The 23,600-nt window shown below is 39.9% G+C and overlaps 2 protein-coding genes across 6 annotated transcripts; one reads left to right on the top strand and one right to left on the bottom strand.

The window, feature by feature from the left end:
- Positions 1 to 592: 592 nt before the first annotated feature.
- Positions 593 to 16,274, bottom strand: LOC140748089 (probable phosphorylase b kinase regulatory subunit beta). 3 transcript variants are annotated; one of them, XM_073080793.1, is made up of 21 exons: positions 16,145 to 16,274; positions 13,521 to 13,638; positions 12,877 to 13,012; positions 12,183 to 12,465; positions 11,820 to 11,949; positions 11,299 to 11,450; positions 10,671 to 11,007; positions 10,312 to 10,401; positions 9,979 to 10,008; positions 9,067 to 9,221; positions 7,587 to 7,706; positions 7,201 to 7,311; positions 6,910 to 7,037; positions 6,356 to 6,531; positions 5,786 to 6,048; positions 5,066 to 5,224; positions 4,304 to 4,429; positions 3,836 to 4,053; positions 2,203 to 2,317; positions 1,573 to 1,806; positions 593 to 974 (listed from the first exon to the last, which is right to left on the bottom strand). In XM_073080793.1, the coding sequence occupies exons 1-21, from the start codon at positions 16,145 to 16,147 to the stop codon at positions 813 to 815; spliced, it is 3,246 nt and encodes a 1,081-aa protein (XP_072936894.1). In that variant the 5' UTR covers positions 16,148 to 16,274; the 3' UTR covers positions 593 to 812. The 3 variants fall into 3 exon arrangements, with proteins under 3 accessions (XP_072936894.1, XP_072936891.1, XP_072936893.1); XM_073080790.1 differs by lacking the exons at positions 593 to 974; positions 1,573 to 1,806; positions 2,203 to 2,317; positions 16,145 to 16,274 and adding an exon at positions 13,909 to 14,097 and having other exon boundaries at positions 3,048 to 4,053; XM_073080792.1 differs by lacking the exons at positions 593 to 974; positions 1,573 to 1,806; positions 2,203 to 2,317; ... (6 more) ...; positions 7,201 to 7,311; positions 7,587 to 7,706 and adding an exon at positions 7,829 to 8,392.
- Positions 14,332 to 23,057, top strand: CYLD (ubiquitin carboxyl-terminal hydrolase CYLD). Of its 3 annotated transcripts, XM_073080794.1 has the most exons (12): positions 14,332 to 14,501; positions 14,592 to 14,655; positions 15,488 to 15,764; positions 17,043 to 17,228; positions 17,763 to 17,962; positions 18,879 to 19,058; positions 19,660 to 19,815; positions 20,114 to 20,302; positions 20,569 to 20,677; positions 21,337 to 21,491; positions 22,067 to 22,250; positions 22,685 to 23,057. In XM_073080794.1, exons 2-12 carry the CDS (start codon positions 14,593 to 14,595, stop codon positions 22,876 to 22,878), a joined length of 1,893 nt encoding a protein of 630 aa, XP_072936895.1. In that variant the 5' UTR covers positions 14,332 to 14,501; position 14,592; the 3' UTR covers positions 22,879 to 23,057. The 3 variants fall into 3 exon arrangements, with proteins under 3 accessions (XP_072936895.1, XP_072936896.1, XP_072936897.1); XM_073080795.1 differs by lacking the exon at positions 14,592 to 14,655; XM_073080796.1 differs by lacking the exons at positions 14,332 to 14,501; positions 14,592 to 14,655; positions 15,488 to 15,764 and adding an exon at positions 16,344 to 16,463.
- The last annotated feature ends 543 nt before the right edge of the window (positions 23,058 to 23,600 follow it).

Genomic DNA, 23,600 nt, shown 5'->3' with positions numbered 1-23,600 from the left:
TTTTAAACACAAAACAAAAAAATACGTATCAAAAGTTAAATTTATAAAAAAATCTATATTTTTCTAAAATAATTGTAGTTTTCAGTTCATCTACAAGAGTAACTTAAACTATAGCATTAAAATATTACTTTGCCTTAGTTTTGGAATTTAAGATTTGTTTATTGAATTATTCCAATGTAATATCAAATGATATTTGTTGGAATAATCAAACGACGAATAAGAATTATATATTTACATAAGAATACATTTTTGTACATAAGACGACATTGTACTGCTATAATTCCATACTACGTTTTCGCGCGTCGTGGTCAATGCCTATGGCCGGATATAGTGTAGATATAGACAAGTGAAAAAAACATTTGCTAGTAGATCCGTGCCGTGCCGGTTGCGGGAGGAAGGAAGTTGTTTTTAATATACATCCTGTTCAAAACAAGTAGGTAGTAAAAGTTTTTCTAAATTTTTAGTCTTCTTAAAAATCACATTTTTTACTACTTACATGTCTAAGCCTGGAACTTTCAGAAAGCATGTTAGCCCGGGTCGTCAACAAGTGTTTTTTTTTTTTATTATTCTGACTTGGTTATATTTATTATTTATTTTATTAAATTTGACATTATATTTTTCTTTTTGATTTTACTAAATATTTTGTTTTAACATCGGGTTGATTATTGTAACAGGATCACAATTGATACGAGATGGCGATTGGGGAGAGTTAGTTCTTCGAGAAGCGTGGCGCGCCCGTCAACGAGTGTCAGATAGGGTTCAGGGAGTTAGTTCTTCGAGAAGCGTGGTATCGGGAGGCGAGTGGCGGGTGATCAGGCGAGCAGGCAGGAGTCGGCGGGCGCCTGGTGCGGCGCGGCGGCCTGCAGCACGCTGTTGACGACGGCGCGCGCCAGGTAGCCCAGCGTCACGCCCGCCGCCGCCGCCGCCAGCGCGCCCTCGCCCGACCGCGCGCTCTCCTCAGATATGCCCGTGTCCTGGTACCATCGTACAGTTATTACTTTGCTGTCTTATCACACAGAATATAAGGCTACCAAATTAATTTAATAAATTTAAAATATTTTTCTGATTTTAATTGTATTGTTTTAGAAAGTGATTTATTAACAAATAAACTTCGGGTCTCGTACTGACGTGACGAAAATTATAAGCAAAGAATGTTTGATTGTTTGTAGATTCAGACAGTTGGATAAACTGAACGCCTAATTTATTTTTAAACTACTTATGTGATACGTGTTTGGGAGGCTGAGGCCGAAGATTATTTTAAGTACCAAGATTCGGTTACGGGGTAATATGTAGACCAACAATACAATGGAGACAGACTACTTTCCATAACTAGTCAAAAAATGTTGCCAAGTTTTCTGAATCATGTAATCTCGAAGGTTTAGTAACTTTTTGACATACATATTACAAATACAAGATTCTGGGCATGATCGCTTTCCAGGCAGGATAGCCTTCTTGGCTTACACTTGGCTAGATCTCCTTTTGCTTACGTACCTTGGCGTACATGAGGTGCGCATCATCAAGCAGGCGGTCGAGGTCGAGCCCCATGTAAACCTCGCCTGGCGAAAGACATACCTTGGCATACGTGAGATGCGCGTCATCAAGCAGGCGGTCGAGGTCGAGCGGCTGCTGCAGGTAGAGCTCGGGGTTGCGGCGCAGGATGGCGGCCAGCACGCACAGCAGCTCCACGCACAGCTGGCGGCGCGCGCCCGCCGCCACGCGCACCAGCGCCTCCTCCACCAGCAGCGCGAACGACAGCTCCGACCGCGACATGTTCACCAGCGTCGGCTGCGCGGGGATCATGTGCCCCTGGTCACGACGAACAGTTACTATTTTAACTCATTTATTCAGAATTGATTTTTGTCAGAATGCAACATATTTTTAATCATCACTTTCGAGCAAAAGACATGTACAGAGAAAAAATCAGCTCCAGCAGTATCATAGATGTAATGTAACATTGTTGTATAGTAATAATATTTATTATACAGTAATAAATAAGTAAAAACTGCACCATATTAGTATGTATGGTAGTCTGTAAGGTATATATGATCTCGGTATTCAATTATACTTTTGTATCTTTATTTATATTGTCCGAAATAAATAAATTGACCAATATCAACATACAATCACAGTAGATTAATATTAAAACCGGATTATATATCACGCAAATATATAAAATTTAATTTTTATATTACATAATAATACCTGTACAATTATCCCTTTAGGCGTTCTCAAAAGGATGTCCCAAACTTGAATATAAAAATGTTTTGGTACGCGACACAGGCAGCCTTCTAGTTGTCGACGCTGCAGTGGTGTCAACCTAAAATGTTGATAAGATAACACTTAATATAACGAATTCAAAGAGGTCTGAGAGACTCCTTAGCAGAGCTTGAGCAATTTATATGGAAAATAACAGGGTGATTATCTGACTCATGGTGGTGAAATCCAACTCGTACCAACTATTTACAACGATTTTTAAAAATAAAATCACGACCGCGATCTAATTAAAGAGAAACAAACGAACTGTAAGTCGTAAGCGATCTACGAAAAGTTTTCTCAGATCTCGAGCGCGGCGCTCGGGGAACAGCTGCAGGTACGTGGGAGCGCCTCCAGCACCAGGCCGCGCTTACCCGCGCTCCTCGGCCCAGTCGGACACGGAGAGCACCTGCTGCAGCAGCGTGCGCAGGCGGTACGGGGAGAGCCCCTCCAGCGCGGCGGCGCGGCGCTCGGGGAACAGCTGCAGGTACGTGCGGAGCGCCTCCAGCACCAGGCCGCGCTTACCCGCGCTCCTCGGCCCAGTCGGACACGGAGAGCACCTGCTGCAGCAGCGTGCGCAGGCGGTACGGGGAGAGCCCCTCCAGCGCGGCGGCGCGGCGCTCGGGGAACAGCTGCAGGTACGTGCGGAGCGCCTCCAGCACCAGGCCGCGCTTACCCGCGCTCCTCGGCCCAGTCGGACACGGAGAGCACCTGCTGCAGCAGCGTGCGCAGGCGGTACGGGGAGAGCCCCTCCAGCGCGGCGGCGCGGCGCTCGGGGAACAGCTGCAGGTACGTGCGGAGCGCCTCCAGCACCAGGCCGCGCTTACCCGCGCTCCTCGGCCCAGTCGGACACGGAGAGCACCTGCTGCAGCAGCGTGCGCAGGCGGTACGGGGAGAGCCCCTCCAGCGCGGCGGCGCGGCGCTCGGGGAACAGCTGCAGGTACGTGCGGAGCGCCTCCAGCACCAGGCCGCGCTTACCCGCGCTCCTCGGCCCAGTCGGACACGGAGAGCACCTGCTGCAGCAGCGTGCGCAGGCGGTACGGGGAGAGCCCCTCCAGCGCGGCGGCGCGGCGCTCGGGGAACAGCTGCAGGTACGTGCGGAGCGCCTCCAGCACCAGGCCGCGCTTACCCGCGCTCCTCGGCCCAGTCGGACACGGAGAGCACCTGCTGCAGCAGCGTGCGCAGGCGGTACGGGGAGAGCCCCTCCAGCGCGGCGGCGCGGCGCTCGGGGAACAGCTGCAGGTACGTGCGGAGCGCCTCCAGCACCAGGCCGCGCTTACCCGCGCTCCTCGGCCCAGTCGGACACGGAGAGCACCTGCTGCAGCAGCGTGCGCAGGCGGTACGGGGAGAGCCCCTCCAGCGCGGCGGCGCGGCGCTCGGGGAACAGCTGCAGGTACGTGCGGAGCGCCTCCAGCACCAGGCCGCGCTTACCCGCGCTCCTCGGCCCAGTCGGACACGGAGAGCACCTGCTGCAGCAGCGTGCGCAGGCGGTACGGGGAGAGCCCCTCCAGCGCGGCGGCGCGGCGCTCGGGGAACAGCTGCAGGTACGTGCGGAGCGCCTCCAGCACCAGGCCGCGCTTACCCGCGCTCCTCGGCCCAGTCGGACACGGAGAGCACCTGCTGCAGCAGCGTGCGCAGGCGGTACGGGGAGAGCCCCTCCAGCGCGGCGGCGCGGCGCTCGGGGAACAGCTGCAGGTACGTGCGGAGCGCCTCCAGCACCCAGCCCACGCGGATCTTCAAGATGCCGCGGAACAGCTCCGGGCTCGTGCCGATCAGCCGCCCGCAGTACAGCACTATCTCCTGCACCGTGACACGACATCGTTTCAATTTTTTTCACTTCATTATTTATTTTAACTGCATCGCCTGATAGTGAGACTGTTTTACAGCGCAATTGCAACACTCTTAAGAGCTAAAGTGGAAAATCACGTAAATTTTTCATAAAGCATTTGTGATTAACTAAAAATATGCCACTTATTGTAATTACTTCACAGGCACTAACGTAAATCAACTATTATAATATCTGAAATAGCAAAGAAATCTATAAAAATACCTGTTGCAATACAGCTCCTACGACGTCATACGGTTGTATGGTAGAATACATCACAGATTGGATCTCGCCGGGGGTCATTGGCTTGTCAAACGTAGTTTCTTTATGTCCAATGACACCCACAGTTAACTGAAAATTAAAAATTAATTGATAAAAAATTAATTAATTACTTATTTTTGCCTTATAACAACAGCGTTAAGCGCTGCTGTGTTTGGTTTGAAGGGCGTGGTAAGATAGACATAATCTTCCGTGGCTGTCCAGCTTAGTCCTCAGGTGTAGCCATAGATGATACACGGTGTAGCGGCGCATCTGTGGCCGACCTCAGGTAGGAATATCTGATCCTATCTGTGGTTGATTACAGATCACCATGGGCGGCAGTAGCCACTTACCATCAAGTGGACAGCATGTTCGTCTGCTACTCCCATATTATAAAAAATATTAAAAAAAAATAGGTAATAAGAGCAGTTCCAAATTCTGTAGATTTGTAGCGTTTGTGTTGGTTCATCAGATAAGGTCAGAGAATTAGTTCAATAGCAATTATTATATTTACATGTAAATAAATCAAGCCATTCTAGACTTCATACACATTTTAAAACAGTATGGAAAAGTCTTGGATGTGTAAGTTTCTTATAATATTTTTAGTGCTAAAATAAGTGATGTTAAAATTGAAGTTGAATGAATTCTCTCAACTCTTCTCTTTGATCACAAGCTCATGATATTACAGCTATATTCGTAGATGCGATACGAGAAGGATGTTTTAGTGACCTGCTTGCCGTTGACGAGCACGGTGGTGATGAAGGGGCTGATGGAGTCGACGGTGTGGTTGAGCAGCGAGGAGCAGTAGCGCACCGCGCGCCAGTGCCGCAGCACGCCCGCGCTGTGGTACAGGCTCTTCAGCGCTTCTAGCGCGCTTGCACCGTTAACCTGCATGTTCATTATTGCTTTAATACAACTTAAACCAAAGTACATATTGCTTAACGTACAACCTAATTTTTGATATACATATTTGATCATGTAGAAAAATAATTAAAGTATTACTAAACAATTCTATTTATAACTGCATTTATATCTCTATGTGTCTATTAATGTCCAACAAAAAGTTCCACGTGAAGATTGTTACACTTACCACAGAGCTAGATTAGTGCAATATTTCTCAGCCGCAATCCGCGGAGCTAGCTCGGTTCTCTCTCACCTAGTCATCAGTCGTAACTCGTAATCGAGCTCTAGACCTGACTGTACGATATGCTCACTCAGCTCACTTAACACTTACGTATCTCTCGCTCATATTATAATGACCTTGTGCCATGTATCCGCTCACCTGGTACATGGGCCCCTCGCGCTCCAACAGAATGCTGTTGTCGCCGCTCACCTCGTACACAAGCCTCTTGCGTTCGAGCAAGATGTTACAGAACTTTGTCTCAATTCACCTTGCACATAGGCCCCTTGCCCTTGAGCAAGATTCCCCACACCTAGGTCCGAGCTCACCTCATACATGGGTCCCTCGCGCTCGAGCAAGATACCCCAGAGCTGGCTCTGCGCGAAGATATTGTCCGTGTTGCGGAGCGCATCAACCACGTCGGGTGTGGGGCGGTGGCGGTACGTGGCGCAGTCGAGCGGCTCCTCGCGGTAGGTGAGCGTGCGCGGCACGTCCGTCAGCGACTGGTAGCCGATGTACTCGTGCTCCAGCTGACGGAACTGCGTGAACATCTCCGACGGGAACTCGCCCTGGCTCATGAAGTCCAGATGCTCTAGAGTGGCAGAAAATAAGCCAAATGTCGAACAGAGAATCGGATACTATACTAATATAATCGATAAGTTCAGGAAAAGTAAGAATTCAAAATTAAAATGGGGATATTGCAGGAAGTAATAGTATAAAATTTAATTTAACATTTGCCACAGGAGGTTACTTCGAGGTAAATGTTAAGTCGATGATTTGGTAATGAGGGATTTATATCATTAAAATTGTCACCTAAATTCTTATAATCAGTTAGTAGCAATAAAAAAAATCTTAAAGTTAACTAAGTTAAAAAAAAATCTAAAACATTTGAAGCTTACCAATACAAGAGCTGGATATCAAATTCTGCAGCCTACCCAGGCGCACCTTGACGCCGTCGCAGTGGCCCTTCTTGAGCATCGCGAACAGGTCCAGCATCTGCTTGAAGTGCGGGTCGCGCATGTGCTCCTCGCGCACCAACAAGCATACAGTCGGCCGGCCGGACAAACGCCAGTATCTTATGAAAACAAACAAGTAAATTTTAAAGATAAAAAAAATCATTTAAATAACCATTTTTACAGAATAAAATTCGACCATGGACATACTTTCTGCTTTAAATATGTCAAATAGTTCTTATGTAAAAATTTAGGCCTATCGGGCCAATAAATGTGAAGTATGAGATCATTTCTCATAATTCACATTGATTGGCCTATTTTTTTAAATCCACAATCATGAGATTGTGAATTCTTCTTCATTTCCGGATACCGGATAAAATTATCTTTATATCATGCTATAGTCATTCTACTTTTCCATTAGAATATAAAGAAGCATTTATTCAAACATTACTTACTACTTATTAAACGTAAATAAATAAAATTGTGTACAATATACGTACTTGCCGACAAATTGTAATTCCGTTTTTATGTCATCAATGAGAAGAGCCATGTCTCTATACAAGTAGAATTCTGACACTTCAAATATCAGCGGATAGCACAGTACGGTCATTCCGCATACTCTGTAAATCTGAAAGAATTCATTCCACATATTAAGAGATAAACTTTGGATTAAAAATAGCACATAATATTACTCTTACGACATAATCTTCCTGGTGAATTGAAATGGGTTACAAAATAAATAAATTCAGTGGAAAAGTACCAGCTTCGAAAGGTATATTCCATTTCCATACCTTACTAGTTCCTAAAGAACCCACGGGTCGGATGGGTCGTCCGGTAAGTTTCAGTTTTGGGCACACCCCTAATTCCCGATAGACATGCACCAACTGCGTAGAGCTGCACACCTGTTAAAAAACCTAATATATTAGTTTAAGAATATTTATACATATAACGCGTGACGTAATCTGTCATTACACACCTCTGTGGGTAAAGCTTCTTGTGTTTGAATCAGAATTTTTAATTAAATTATAGTAATACAAGAACCAATGTATGAAATTTGTCAATTTTGGCTACTAGATATTGTAAATTTTCGATATTTTTGGGAAGAGCCACATTGATTATTAACAACAAAAGGCATAAATGATCACAACTTAAAATCCAAGATCGACCCACAACTTACCTGAACTGGCTCCACCTCGTGCGGCGTTTGAGTCTGAATGCCGTATGTGCCCATCATGGCCTGTAGTCTCATCGACTCTGCGATCAATACCACTTGCACCACCAAGTCAGTGGCTATTCCCTGAATTTTATAACGATATAAGTAATAATATCGATGCATAAGTACATTTAAGAATAGCTATTTTTATAGGCTATAAATTTATTGTATAAAGCATTTCTGATCATTTGTAACGCAATGAGTCCACGACCATTTTTTCGTTTTGTTTATTGATTTCTTGTCATGCTTTTTACAGTAACATATTTTTTTGAAGTAAACGTTATTTCTGCGGCCTAAGAGCATCTTAAGTACATTGCAAACTAAATATTCTCACAATCTCGTATGATTTCTTTAAAAGTAGAAGTAAATGTACTCAGTGTCAGTATCAATCTAAAGATGAAAGCTAAGCAGCTGAAGCAGGCGAAATACAATAGGTATTGACTATACGAAAAGCTATTCACTTATTTCACTAAGGTATAACAATTTAAGCCAGATACATCGGTGAGTTCTTAACTTGCACAAGTAAATAATTTTGTAACTAAAATAGTACGATTATATCTAAAATTTAGTAATCATTCTAACATGCCTTCATCAATTATTAAAATTATTTTCACGTATGAACATACAGAAATACAATATGCAATAGATGAAGCATAGACAGTTGAGCTGCAAAGAAAAAATAATACCGTGATGCAAGTCTAATAACCAGATATCGTTTATTTTCATGCCATTAATTTTGAATACCGTATACTTACAAAAGTTGGTTTGGCCTGCAATTTGGGCATGAAATTAAATACACATAAGTTAAAACAAACAGTAGTATCATGTCATTTGGATCCATCTATCAAGTTCCAAAATATCACGTAAATGCATAAAATTAAAATAAATAATATTTTATTGTTATAAAATACCTCCTATACAACAAATACAATATTTTATTTATATTAACACAATCGATATTGATTTACTTGAGGAATCAGCCAATTATTTTGTAACTGACCTGCAGCTCAACTCTTTTCAATCAAATGAATTGAATTATTAAACCGGCTTAATATTGAGTTACATACGCTTAAAATATAATGCATACTATCCAAATCATGATTTTGTAGACGTGTACTTGATATTGTATCATTTAAGTGAAAAAGTTGGCGAAGTATCACGTGAACTATATATTATAATAGCTGACCCGGCAAACGTTGTGTTGCCATATAAATAAAAAAATGTTAAGAGTGTACAACCCTTATCACTTAAGGGTATTTAAAATAGATAGAAGCCGATTCTCAGACCTACTGAATATGCATATAAAATTTGGTGAAAATCGGTATAGCCGTTTCGGAGGAGTACGGTAACTAACATTGTGACACGAGAATTTTATATATAAGATTAAATTCAGACTCACATTTGATTCAGAAGTAACCTGCGACCTTAAAATAATAGTACAGACCTGGAAGGCGGAGTATCTGCCGGCGCGGCGCGGGCGGTTGTAGGAGGGCAGGTAGCGGCGGATGGGGTCCAGCTCGTTGACGTGCAGCAGCCCGCCCGTCAGCAGCTGCGCCAGCACGAACATCGCCTGCGCCCACAGGAACAGCCCGCCCGTATCTGGTGACCGTTACCATCACGTACCGCATTCTTTCTTATATTATATAATTTGATACTCGCGGAACATTCGCCGAATAGTTTGACGAACGATGACGAATATATAAATACCGCTCCTATTCTTCCGTTCTAATCTTCGTCTGTCTAAATTATGCATTATCCAACGTTTAGATACTCGCTGAGTACAGACGAATAGACGCGGCAGTACATGTATATAATTAACTTACTCGTACTGATTCGATACTGGTCAGGAATACATGTCTAATCTCCATGTAATGTCCATGCGGCGTAGATGGCATTCGGAATGATGGTACTGTGCACGATCAAAGTGTGTGCAAACTTTAATGGAAACCTTTATCAGATACCTGATACCTGATAGAAATTTACGCTTTGTTCATAACTTATTACAAGTATGGAGCAAAATGTACTTAAACCTAAAATTAAGTTAAAATAAGATCTAAAATTTTCTCTAAAATAGGCATAGTATAGAAGCACAGTAAAAGATGGCAATCTAAAGAACTACATACACGCTTTTTTAAGTATTATATTATTAGTTGTTAAAGCATAAGTAAGGCAGTGAAACAAAACTACAGTTAAGTTATATACTAGATTAATAATACAAAATTATTAAAAAAATATTTTGAGGTCATAAAAAACTAAAGCCTGTAAACTCGTTTGTTAATGCGCCAAACACCAGAAAATTAGATACAAGGAGGAAGTGAAAGGCAGAAGGGCATTCTCAATGGGCTTGCAAAGTTACCTTTATTTTCACTATTATCATCTGGTTGGCCTGTAATTATACGTATCGTGGTTTTATGTAAATAAATACATGTGTACATATGTAACCTATGGCGGTATATATATATATACCACCATAGTTAAACGGCGAAATAAATAAGGCGTAATTAAAATAAAATCTTGATTAATTTAAACACATTTGCAACATATATTTCTCAAATGTAACATACTTATAAGCTATCAATTCAGTAATAATTACAACGAAACCTATTGTGAGATAATAAGTAATTTAATCTTAACAAAATTAGAAGTAATTGTGGGAACATTTTTGCAAATTTTATGGATTAATACTTACTGGCTGGCACCCTTCGTACTGAATAAGGCTCGCTGCGTTCATTCTCAATGCCCTCTCGTGGGACGTAGTAATACCACGGTATCACAGGATCTGAGACAAAAATGAATTTAAAAAATGTGCATTTATGGGTCTTCAACCTAATGATTGCTAATAAAAAATAGCAAAAATAAATATTAACAACTGAATTTCAAATTTAACAGTATTTTGCATTTGAGCGTCGCATACACTTGAGCGCTGGTCGGAGCTGCATGTTGATATTCGACAGAGCAGCTGAATGTGAAATCATATTGATGCACTTGCTAAAACGAGCGTTTTTTATACCACACATGAGTGCAAAAATCTATACAGTTAATGATTACCTCCAAATTCATCCATATATATCCGAGATTTCAGTAGCTTCTGATATTCCTCCACTTGATCAGGCAAAGTCCTGAACACGCCATCAATGATCATCATCACATAGAAGAGTGGCCACTCCGACTCAATCCCCTCGAACTCCTTCAGCTCTCCCTCATTATAATATCTTCTATTTGGATCTTCCAGAACACACTTGAAGCCGTCTCTGCTGAACCTTTTGAACCCATATCTCCCTTGGAGCCTGGTCAATATGTTTGTTTTCGTCAATTGAACAAGGAGTTCCTCATGAGTGGCGAAAGCCGGAAACGAGATTGTGGGTAAAAGCGCCGCGTCCACTCCCTAAAAATGAAATTTTGCGTGCATTGGACCACAAATTAATAAATATAAAGCTTACTCATACAACTTGATTTTAGTTATACTTTTATGAAATAAATAATTATAGTCAATAAACTCAAAACATATTTATTAAACTTAATTTTCTTATTTTATTAAGTACATACTTATATTATTTTGTTTAAGTAGGATGATCTTGTACAATTATAGTTATTATATTTGCAATATTATAAAACGTCTGAGTGTGTTGAACTCATTAACTATGACGAAAATCTCAGATAGATCTTGTAATTATACCTTGGAACTGGACTCGCGTGGCAGCATTGTTTCAAAAATACTTCTATTACGATTGTGCGCATCTATGTCCACATAAATGACGCTCCAGGAAGCGCCCTTCTCACCAAACAGATTGCAGCCATTGATTGCTTCAAGAGCTGCCTTAGCCATACCTAAAACAAAATTTAATTAAATTATTATAAAAACTTAAACCTAAAAATATAGCCTATGTCACCCTTCAATTTAGACAAATCGAAAGACACGTCACATGTTAAAATACATCAAGCCGTTTCAGCTGCAGTGCGTGCCAGAGAATGAGACGTACAAAAATACGAGTACATATTATATACACACATACGCTCCAAAAACATTACCTTCTGCAATCGGATAAAAAGAAAAGGTGCTAGGGAATCTAGGGATAAGGAGGTGTCCTGATACCTTAAAAATCTACTATAACACACAATCTACAATATCCATTAGGCAGAGAAAGCAAGCAATAAATCTCTTTTAAGTAACTTTAGGATGATTTAGAAGAAGCTTACCTATAGATGAGGCATGAATTTCTGGTTTTCCATCATTATATTTTGTGCCCCTTTCCCACATACCATAATCAGGGGTTCGGTATGCACGCTCCACATAGTACACCAGATTTTGGACAAAAGCCACTTCATCCTAAAACAAAATAAGGTAAAGAATCTTTAGTACCAAAACAAAAGGCGGGAAAATCAAGCAATCAGGCATTTTTCAACACAATCTATAATTATTCTGAACTCTGAAATGAGTTATAGAAATGTTCCCTATGAAACATTTTTGTATAGACAACATGAAAAAATAACAAAATTTAGCATTTATTTAGCATGTACACACAATATAATAATTGAAGTAAAAAAACCTTACCACATTACCTGTGTATAAATAATCTGAAGTCCAGATGTAATCATTTGCACAAGGAACAGCAAGTAGAGTGACACTGCATCAATCTGTAGATGATGGTACTGGTCATCAGTAAGGACTGGCTCCCCAGTGGTGAGGTGGAACTTGACATGGAGAGCGTGGGCAGCGCTCTGTCGCGTCTTGAACGCTTCCACCCTCGCCGACTGCTTCACCCAGCACTCGAGGATACCCCGCATGCATTTAACTGTGCTCTGACCCAGTTCATGAGATTTGCCTCTGTCATCATCAATTCGTCTGAAATACACAACATGTTATCTTTTAAGTAACCTTGATAAATCAAGACAGTGGACATTAAATGGTTTTTAAAATAAAACCATGTGTGCTAAGGACTGAGAACTTAATCTATAGTAAATGTGAGAAGAGCAGCTCTAGAAAGCTGTAGCAATAGCTCTAAAAAGAAATGTGTTGATGGTTTTTGCTGGTTGAACCAGAACTGGCAAAACTATTTTTGGAATGACAGTCCTTATGCTAGTCTACAGCAAAAATTAAATGGTAAAATTGTAAAGTAAGGGATGAGTGTGATGCACATTCTACGTACTTATCACTGAAAGTACAAATAACATTTAAAAAATAATTTAAATTTAATATGCATTTATTCATCAAGATTATAATAATTTGTTTTAAAAAATTAGCCCATAACCTTACCTGTAAGCCTGATACAGGCCCCACACAGCTGCAGCACAGTACACACTGTCTCTCACGCTGCCAATGTGGAGATCAGAGGACAGTACTGGAAATAACCCAGTGATTGGGCTTTGGAATCTGAGTAATTGTCTTTTTACTGTAAATACAACAAATACAATTTCCAATATAGATCATTTCATATTGTATATAACATTATATAATAAAACAATTATATTATCTAATTGTCGAAATATATTATCACAGGTTCAAATGTTAATTAGTTTAACATATAGATACATTAAGTTACAAATTAACTTATATAACAAAGACAACAACAGTTAATATGCAGTTAACTTACAGATTTTTTATAAAAACCAGATATAACTGCATGTTTCTAATTCTATTAATAGTAATTTCAATCACACAATAGTAACCATATACAATCAAATGTTATGAAGATTCAGATGTCGAGATCATTAACATTCATAAGTTGCAAAAATCCTAGGACTGATCTCAATTTAATTGTATCCATACAATATATGACCAGAGCTTAAGACTTTACACTTAACCTCATCCTAGTTAAAATCATCACAGAAGTTTATTCTCTGAGACTGACCCAGAAACCCTTAGCTTAATTAGAATCCAAATATTATTTATTATCATACCTATAGCATAGTAGGTGTCCAATTGACGGACTGTGTCTTCATAGTTTGAGATCTTCAAAAATTGCTGAGCATTTATGTCGTCAATGCTCCCTTGACGAATCATTGTGTCTGCGAAAGGCTGAAAATATTTAGAAGTAGATTATCTACCTTATAAAAAGCGCCTACCTTAATAGTATTTTGAGTTTTATTTAATTTATAAAAATATTCATCACAAACTCTGGCATAAAAAGGTATAATGAAGAAAAAAGGTGTAATTATATATTTTTTGGTATTTATTTACAATACAAATAAGCATATAATACAGCTCATGCTTCTCTACTGTAATGATGGTGATGATGATTTCTAAAAGATAAATTGCTAGAAACTTTAAACATATTTAAAATTATACCTCAAACCTGGGTCTCAATCATTGATGTTAAAATTTTACTTAATTCCAGGATCCAATTAAATCTATAGCAAGTCAAATTTTCTGCTGTCTAACATAATAAACAACAGTTTTTGATATTATTGAATATTTTGTATTTTATTTTTACAAAAACATACAATTTGATACTGATTGTTATTAATATGTCATTGTCAATTTGTCATTCACGAAGGTCATTTTATCCTTAAACAAGATCCTTTACACGCATTATTATTTTAATATTACAATATTTACCATTTTTTCATATTTATATTGATGTTTGAGTATTGATTTATTACCAAAAAAGCAAAGTGGAAAAGTAAATAATAGTACACAACATTTTGGATATTGAATATTTTTTGTTATAAAAATATCAATGAATATTTTGCAAAACTGTCAATGTTGTGTAAACGAACGGAACGAATAGTGTCATTGTCAAATGGTGTGTTGTATTTATATTTGTTGAGCGATAAATATTTCTTATTTGATTAGACATCTATTTCATTTGTGTGTAGTTATTGTATCCTAAATGTTATTTCAACCTTTATGAAAAAAATTGACCACTGAATTTACAACAGGTTGGTTTGAATCATTTATCTTGTGACACAAATATATGCTTTAATTAAGCACTATGTACAGTATCACTCACATACTACTCTGGCAATCAGAATGAGCAATGAGTTCCGCCTGCAGCAGGAGCATCAGGTTGCAAGTAGCAGCAGGGAGCCACAGGTTGCAATAATCTTTATATATCAGTTTACAATTTTAAAAACTTTTATCACGTTACCATTACTATGGGTTGCACTCGATGTATTTTAACCGAACCATATAAGTATAGGCATACATAGATTTTAATATCTACACATTAATTTCGAATGGCACACAAAAATGGGCTTATGAGTACTAACTATCCTAACATGAGTACTAAGAACTTATTAAAAATGATAAAAAACTATTTTAGTAATTATACACACTAAGCCTTCTAAGGTACGTATTTGCTCGAACTACTTACTTCCTATTTTACAAGAACAATAATAATGTTGTAATGTTCCAAAATATATATATATTTGTAAATTGTTCAGTTACACAAACATAGTATGGTAAGTGGATCCTGAACAATACATTTGGTATGTTAAGAATATCAAATATTAAAAAAAATGAATAAATCATACCAAATAGAAGTATTTTCATGTACATTACATCCTAAAACTTACAAGATTGTTTCCAAATTTCCATTAAAACATCACGACAAAATGCAGTTTATTTAAATAATTTTCATTGTTTTGGATATGAAGCTAGAACTGGGTATGTAATAAATCTTAATAAAGGGAACTATTAATTCAACACATTAAAGCATGTTACTTATAAAGTTCATAATTGTAATAACTGTAACAAGTAATTAACATATGGTATGACAATATTATGTTTAACATAATATTGTCATACCATAACATTTTCTTCAATATGAGGTTTAAATGTGATTAATAATCCTAACATATAATGTATGGATCTTTTGCATGACAGATATAAGTGCCTACAATATGCTTATTTGTTATTTGTATAGCTTGACCTATTTAACTTAATCGGAGGGAGCTGGCCTCCGCCACCTCGAGAGCTGGATCGTCCCGAGTATGGGTCGGTGCCTCGCAGCCCAAGACGCACTATGCAGCGTACACCTCAACATGAACGAGTCAAGTCTGTGAACCTCATAAACCACTTGGCTCCAGAGAGAAGACGGAACAAAACCCTAATATCATCTACCCCAAGTAGCTCTGAAGAACACAGTTCAAGCAGTAAAATGGTACATGAGGCCAAAAAGATTGAGACTGGTATTTTAGTGGGTGAGTATGTAATTATGATATTTATATTACTTGAAAAATAGGAAAAACTTGCCTTAAATCAGTTAATAAACAATTAATTACATTATTAAATAACGGTCTTAAAATATATATAATATTTGCATTCAAGTATTTATACTGAACTGACAAATTATTCTTCTAGTAAGTACTTATAGAACAGCTATTATCTCTTTAATTATATGTGATTATTAGAGGTAGTTCATCCAATTTGTGTACATTGGTATTGTTATTCCATCTTACTATCATAAATACTAATCTATGCTTAGTATTTGAAATTATTTTGTTAAATATGTAAACACTAGCCAAAACAAAATATACCTATGCCAGAAATGTTAAATGTACATACGAGACAAGATACATACCATGTTGCAGTTTTTTTAAAACCACTTTCTAAAATAAATTTATTATCACTAATTAGGTAACACGCATTTTATGTTTGCTAACAGAAGTCTTATTGTTTCACTAGATCACAGACTGCATACGACATTCAAGTATACACAGTCCAATTTTAGCTTTCCTATTATCTAAATTTAGGCGAACGGTCGCAATAGTGATCGGTCGACGGCCGCGGCGGGGCGCGAGGCGAGCGCGGCAGTGCGCGCCAAACCATGTCTCACGCGTATTATATTGAAGAGCTTTCTATTGACGAAATACCCCTATGTGTGCTTGAATTTGAAAGGAGTATGTGTCCCTTTACATTTCTTAATTAATTTTAAACAGATCCTGGTTCATGTTGGAGTAAGATTCGCGTCCTGACGGACATGAGCGCAGTGTTGTTGTATTGTCGCCTAAGCTTGTGTTTATATACATAGTTACTTCTTTATACATTTCAATAGGCTTTACTTATTCGATTTTATTAGTTTTGTTATAACATGCTTATTTCTTATTCTATTATTCCATTGATAACTTCCCCTTTTATATTAAGTAAACACTGGGGCTTGTATATAAGCTTAGCCTGGTGTTATCCAGGCCTCCTTTTCCTACGTGTGTAGAAGAACTACTCGGGTTCGTCTACAGGTGCATTGATATCCCTAAACTGCCTTTGAAGACCAAGTTGGCGTGCCTCATGTCTCTACCCTTTAAACTAGAACGCGTAGCAAAATTTAACACCAGTTATGCTGTCGAAGTTGAAATTAATATAATAAATATATAACAGTGATTATCAAAACGTATGATTCTATAATTGTACGTAAGTACCTACTTTATGACTTTTACAAATGTACCTACTCATGATGTTGAGGTACCTTTCCGTGTATGCAGATGTATGCGGCACCACCAACCCCGAGGAGCTGTACGACTCGCCGTCGCTGGGGTCGCCGCGTGCCGCGCCGCCGCCCGGCTCGCCGCCGCTGCAGGAGGACATCGGCGTCGGCTCGCTCGTCGAGGTCGCCACTGATGTCGATCAACACTACTATGGTGTCGTTAGGTGGATTGGGATCATTGACGGTGAGAGGCACAATATTTTGTCTTTTGATTAAGTGTAGAATTACGATAGAAAATTAGGTACGCATAACTTTAATTGCCAACGTGCAACATCTTTGTGGAAATCTCACGGTACACTGTAAATAATAGATGAATAAAATTGGTTTGTAATATTTATTTAAAAACTCATTGCAACATTGATTTAGAATGGACTGAATTTTTTTCAATGAATATAATTTAATAGATACATAATACATAAACAATGCTTAAAATAATACCTATATCTGCGACATTTACAACTTTCTTATTCCTTAATTTTTTAATTCAATTATTTCACAAATTTACCTAATTATTGTTTACCTCAGCGATGGCAACCAACTTTTGTCGGCCCATGCTTCACGATATTTCAGACCAATGATGACCAACATATCAACACAATCACCTAATCCTACTTCGAACCAAACAGACAATGTTCAAACCGGCACTTTAAAACGCTAATATAAATCTTGTCAGAACTTTTACAGCTAGCCACGTGATGATGTAATTTTCCGCTAACAGAGACACCAACAGCGGGCGTGGAGCTGGAGCAGAGCGTGTGCGGATTGGGCGACGGCATCCACAACGGCAGCCGCGTGTTCACGTGCGCGGCGGGGCGCGCGCTGTTCGTGCCGCTGCCGCTGTGCCGCCGCGACGCGCGCTTCCGCGACACGCCTCCGCCGGACCGCGCCGCGACGCACCGTGTTGATGACTTCGATCAGGTGAATGACCGGATTTGGGGGAGCACGCACCGCGTTGATATTTTGACCAGGTATTGACCGAATTTGGGGGAGCACGCACCGCGTTGATATTTTGACCAGGTATTGACCGAATTTGGGGGAGCACGCACCGCGTTGATATTTTGACCAGGTATTGACCGAATTTGGGGGAGCACGCACCGCGTTGATATTTTGACCAGGTATTGACCGAATTTGGGGGAACACGCACCGCGTTGATGACTTCGATCAGGTACTGAGCGGATTTGGGGGAGCACGTATCGCGCGTTCATGTGCGCGGCGAGGCGCGCGCTGTTCGTGCCGCTGTCGCTGTGCCGCCGTGCGCTTCCGCGACACGCCGCCGCCGGACCGCGCCGCGACGCACCGCGTTGATGACTTTGATCAGGTATCGACCGGACTTGGTGCACAGGTGCGTCTACTGCCCCGGAGTATCAACAAGAGGAGGCCTCCACCCTACAAAATAAAAATCCAAATTTCCACAGGTCAACTACTTTCAGGTCTTTTACAAAATTTTCGCATTTCTACCGAAAATACTCGCACTTAAGTAAATACTACCTTTTTGTTAAAATCATTTTATTTGTTGACAATGAATTCTTGAAATATCTGACGTATATAAAATTTTACATTCTTTAATTCGGAAAATAATTATGAAAGATATTAAGTGTGTGCGCGTGATTGACATCAGGCTCATGGCTTTGATCAGATGATTCCACTGTGTGCACGTAGGGATCGAATCATCACCATAACTGTGCCCATAATTTTGCCAATATATAACAAGACAATATTATTATCTGATAGTCATAGACATACACACACGTACTCGTGCAGACGCACACAGTGCACGCACGAATATCAACAAAGAAACAAAACAAATATAAAAAAGTTTTTATTGTCTTTTCAGCCAGATTGTCCTGTAGTGACTGGTGTGGTGCCACCGCTGAGCGCGCTAGGGGACCTCGAAGGCAAGAACCGCGGCATCCAGGGCCACCACAACTCGTGCTACCTGGATGCTACGCTCTTCGCTATGTTCACATTCACGAGCGTGTTCGATGCGTTACTGTATCGCCCGCCGGAGCCCGAGGTAATAAATGTACTTAATAATAACTTATCTGTAACATTCTATACTTATATTATAGAGCTAGATTTTTTCTTTAAAGCCTAGGAATCTCTGGAAGTGTCAGCTATATGTGACTGTTTTTTCGGATTTGATACGCCTTTTATTGAGGTTTTAGGTTATTAATTATTAAAATATATTAAAATGCTTACGACACTATTAAGAATAGTTTAAACGCGAGTAAAACTGCTGCCATCAAATTGTTTTGGTTTAAAGATAATTTTTGTGTGCACGGAAATTTGATATTTATTACATTTCACATGTTTGTAAATTATATACGTCGTATCTTGTAAATTAATAAGTTTTTTTTATACTGCGGTGGCGGACTAAGGTCGTCTGAGGCCCGGGGCAGAAATGTTGAGTGAGGCCTACAGTCTAAAAACTTAATTTGATTTTACAAAATTACGAATGTGTACAAATGACTTATTTGCCGACAAATACGTATTTCAGTGATGGTTTGAATTCGTCGACCTTTTTTTTCGCTGACCGCCCCTTCCGCCGCCCAGCCATTAGTCCGCCAGAACTATACTGTGAAAAATATATGAAACACCTATACGATTGTACACAGGACTCGCCGCACTACTCGGAGGTGCAGCGCGTGCTGCGCGAGGAGGTGGTAAACCCGCTGCGGCGGCACGGCTACGTGCGCGCCGACCGCGTCATGAAGCTGCGCACGCTGCTCGAGCGGCTGTCCGACGTGCCCGGCCTCACCACCGAGGAGAAGGTGTGTAGGATGATGACGTCACGATGTGCACAGGACGCGCCGCACTACTCGGAGGTGCTGCGCGAGGAGGTGGTGAACCCGCTGCGGCATAATCTGTAGAAGTACAAAGTCAAGGATACATTTTACTCTTTGGGTATACAGTATTTAAAAATAGTGATATTCATTTGCAAAAGTCGTTAATGCAACTTTACCGCCCCAAAATACTGCCGCCTAAAGCTTTGATGCTTTAGAAAAAAAAGCTAAAAATTTTTGAATGCGATTTAATAAGATATTAATGTGGGTGATCATATATTCTCAGGACCCTGAAGAGTTTCTCAACGGCTTAGTGGCACAGTTGTTACGGGCGGAACCGTTCCTGAAGTTGTCTTCTGGTCAAGAGGCGTATTGTTATCAGCTGTTTGTCGAGAAAGACGAGCATGTCACCCTGCCTAGTGTACAACAGCTGTTGGAACAGTCGTTCGCGACGTCGGGTGTTAAGCTCAGTGAGGTTTGTGCTATATTGTAATAAGGTGTTGTACGGTATAATTTATGGGAATAGACTTGATTGCAACATTAAAGTACTTTAAACTTAATGAAGGTAATTTTATAATATTTGAAAATCTGAGATTTTAGATCTAACACTTTCAGATTTTTAGAAATGGTGTCTTATCCTCTATATTAAAGCTTTTTAGATGGTTTTTCAGGTTTTATAATGCAATGAGTATTAATGGGTGTATCTGACAATTCATTCTCAATAAAATAATTTTGTTTTAGGTACCAGCTGCATTTATTATTCAGATGCCAAGGTTTGGCAAAAATTACAAGTTGTACCAAAGAGTTCAGCCGTCTCCATTATTAGATGTCACTGATCTCATTGAAGGCTGTAAGTATTTAAATTTTAAAATATGTAAATTAATGTTGGATAGGATTCCATATGTTATAAAAATACAAGAATAAAGTCCAACCACACCATTAAAATATATGTTACTATAATATTTAAAGACAAGAAAGCAAAGTTTATGTTATCTATTTAATAACCATAATCTATTTATACCATTTTTATTATTTTAAAGTAAATTATTAACCAGTCAATAATATTGAAGATGGTTGAAGTAAGATCGTGAAAGTGTTTTTTGCTTTTGGAACAAACTAAGTTTCTAAAAATTATGTACAGTCTATTGAGGTTTTGAAGTATTAGATTTTGAAGTCGATTATTCGAGTTATTTCGAGATTTAATAAAAAGCGAGACGTATAATAAGGCTGGCTGCATACACTCGTTTTTCTTGTTAGTTTCCGTATTCGATTCCCGGATTCGGGAACCTGAATGCTATTTTTATATAAAATGTTAGTTTTCCGAACGGAAATAAAACGGAAGTGTGTGCGGCGGTTAGATCATATTTTTATACGAAAAAAATTATACGACATTCAGGTTCCCGAATCCGGAAATCGAACAAGGACACGTATGTATGCGGCCAGCTTTAGTCATTCGATTTTCAAATACCTAAAATAATGAGGTTTACAAACGTAACCTTGTGTGGTCAGTGCCGCGCGCGTGCTCGGTGTGCGGGTCGCTGGCGCGCTGGGAGTGCGCGGCGTGCGCGCGCGGCGCGCTGGACGCGGCGGGCGGCGGCGCGGCCGACGGCGCGCTCTGCGCCGCCTGTCTGCGCCTCGCGCACGCCTCCCGCCCGCACCACAAGGTAAACGACGCTATGAGCTCGACTAGTCGGCGACACTAACACAAAAAGTAAATTATTTTTAATTTCTTTTTTTAAAGTCATTAAAAAAAGAAATATAAAATAATTTAGTCAGGTTGTTATTATTTTTTTTAATTGTTACTCTCTTGTGAATATGAATTATGATAGATAACGACACATTTAAAAGGTCAACAGCGTTATGAACTCAACTAGTTGTCGATACTTGATATAGTACAGCACGTCAGTGTTTTTATTTTTCGATATCCTATGCTCTCATTCACCGCTTGGGCGTATATAAGGAGAGGTTTAGGCGTCAACACTTTTTCCTATTAGCCTTGGCTAAGGTGAAAAAAGTGAAATTCTTAAATAAGAAGTACCTTTATTGTTAGGGTTCCTCTTGAACGCCCCTAGGTCATACGCCCATTAGGTACCACTCGCTTGCTAAACGTCGCCGTAAATACGTATTTTAATACAAACAATACATTGTATCTATAAAACCATTAAAAAAAAGAAACCTGTTTTTTAGTACCGCAGTATTTTACATTTAAATAAAGAATATATTTTGATCTTATTTCCAGGCGATACCATTAACTATTTGTGAAGAGTACGCGAATATTCTTGAGTCATGCCCCGTTCCCCGAGTGTATATGGAATTATTCGCAGTATTGTGCATAGAGACGAGTCACTATGTAGCATTTGTGAAGACAGGAGCTGGGCATGATGCTCCATGGTGTTTCTTCGACTCCATGGCTGACAGAAAAGGTATTATACTTTTTATAGATAACCTTAATTATCTTAATACATCATCATCATCATCAGCCCGTTACTGTCCCACTGCTGGGCACTGGTCTCCCATTAAAATGAGAAGGATTAGGTCATAGTCTATCGCGCTGGCCAAGTGCGTAGTGGTAGACTTCACATTTCTTAGTAAAGTTTTTTTTTTATAAAGATTTCAGCGTTTAAGCAAGTGATAATTAATTTCTAATACGCACATAACTTTGAAAAATCAGAGATGCGTGTCTAAGATTTGAACCTCGGACCCCTTGATCAAGAGGCCAACCTGTTAACCACTAGGCTATCACTGCTTTTTTCTTTAATACATGCCCATACGTAAATCACGCGTCACTGTACTACACGGTATTTTCCACAACCGGTGAACCTGTTTTTGATATGATATTATGTGTGTGTGCGTGCAGGCGAGCGCAACGGCTACAACATCCCGGAGATAGTGGGCATCGCGGAGCTGGGCGCGTGGCTGAGCGAGGAGGGCGGACGCGCGCTGCACCGCGCCGCGCCGCTCGACCGCCAGCTGCCCGCGCCCGCCAAGCGCCTGCTCGCCGACGCCTACATGTGCTTCTACCGTAGCCCCGACGTCGCCATGTACCGCTAGGCGACCGCCACGCGCTGAGACACACATCTGCTTGGTGGCGGTGGCGAACCTTACACAGCCCATACACACACACATATACATGTACACGGACATATACAGACATATAGACGCATGAAAAGACAGAAACACGCATCTACATATAGATAATGGTCATAAAAACGGTAGAGATGGAAACGGTGGAAATAAGTCTCATGTCACACACACACCTCATATATATATGTATCATATATATATACCTATATATATGTCATGTTACACATACCTGTATTGTATGTCTCATGTCACACACATCTACACGGACGCACACAGACATATAGACGTATGAACAGACCGAAACACGCACCTACATACGCGTCTCATGTATCGCATCGCATTAAAATTCTCATAAACTTATTATAAAATTTAACGCCCATTATTAATGTTTATTCTATCCAATGCTTTTCACGCCAAAGATAGAAGTTTGCAATTAGTAGAAAGCAGAAATTACCAAATTTAGGCCTTTGGTAGAAAAAAAAATTGGATAGATTGAATATCGGCGCAGATCAATTACATATTATGTTTGATACGCTAAGGATATCAGACCACCCAAGAGTAGCGTAAAATTCTTGTATTATGGACTAAATTGTACATCATAATATCAATGTGAAGTAGATATGGAATAAAATTAACTAGTCACGTCTGTCACTAACACTTTGCTACTAATTCGATAATATATTATGCAA

The sequence above is a fragment of the Epargyreus clarus genome, unplaced genomic scaffold, assembly GCF_041222505.1.
Source record: "Epargyreus clarus isolate Ecla_fem2 unplaced genomic scaffold, WU_Ecla_fem_2.2 ptg000015l, whole genome shotgun sequence".
Classification (NCBI taxonomy): Eukaryota; Metazoa; Arthropoda; class Insecta; order Lepidoptera; family Hesperiidae; genus Epargyreus; species Epargyreus clarus.
This window is presented reverse-complemented; position numbering and strand designations above follow the sequence as displayed.

Coding starts and splice junctions, on each gene's coding strand:
- CYLD (XM_073080794.1), top strand. CDS start 14,593: ATGAGCAATGAGTTCCGCCTGCAGCAGGAGCATCAGGTTGCAAGTAGC. Junction 14,656..15,487: donor GTAGCAGCAGGGAGCCACAG/GTTGCAATAATC, acceptor TTATTTGTATAG/CTTGACCTATTTAACTTAAT. Junction 20,678..21,336: donor CACTGATCTCATTGAAGGCT/GTAAGTATTTAA, acceptor TTGTGTGGTCAG/TGCCGCGCGCGTGCTCGGTG.
- LOC140748089 (XM_073080793.1), bottom strand. Junction 11,950..12,182: donor TTCAGATTATTTATACACAG/GTAATGTGGTAA, acceptor ATTTTGTTTTAG/GATGAAGTGGCTTTTGTCCA. Junction 4,430..5,065: donor TGCTCGTCAACGGCAAGCAG/GTCACTAAAACA, acceptor TTTAATTTTCAG/TTAACTGTGGGTGTCATTGG.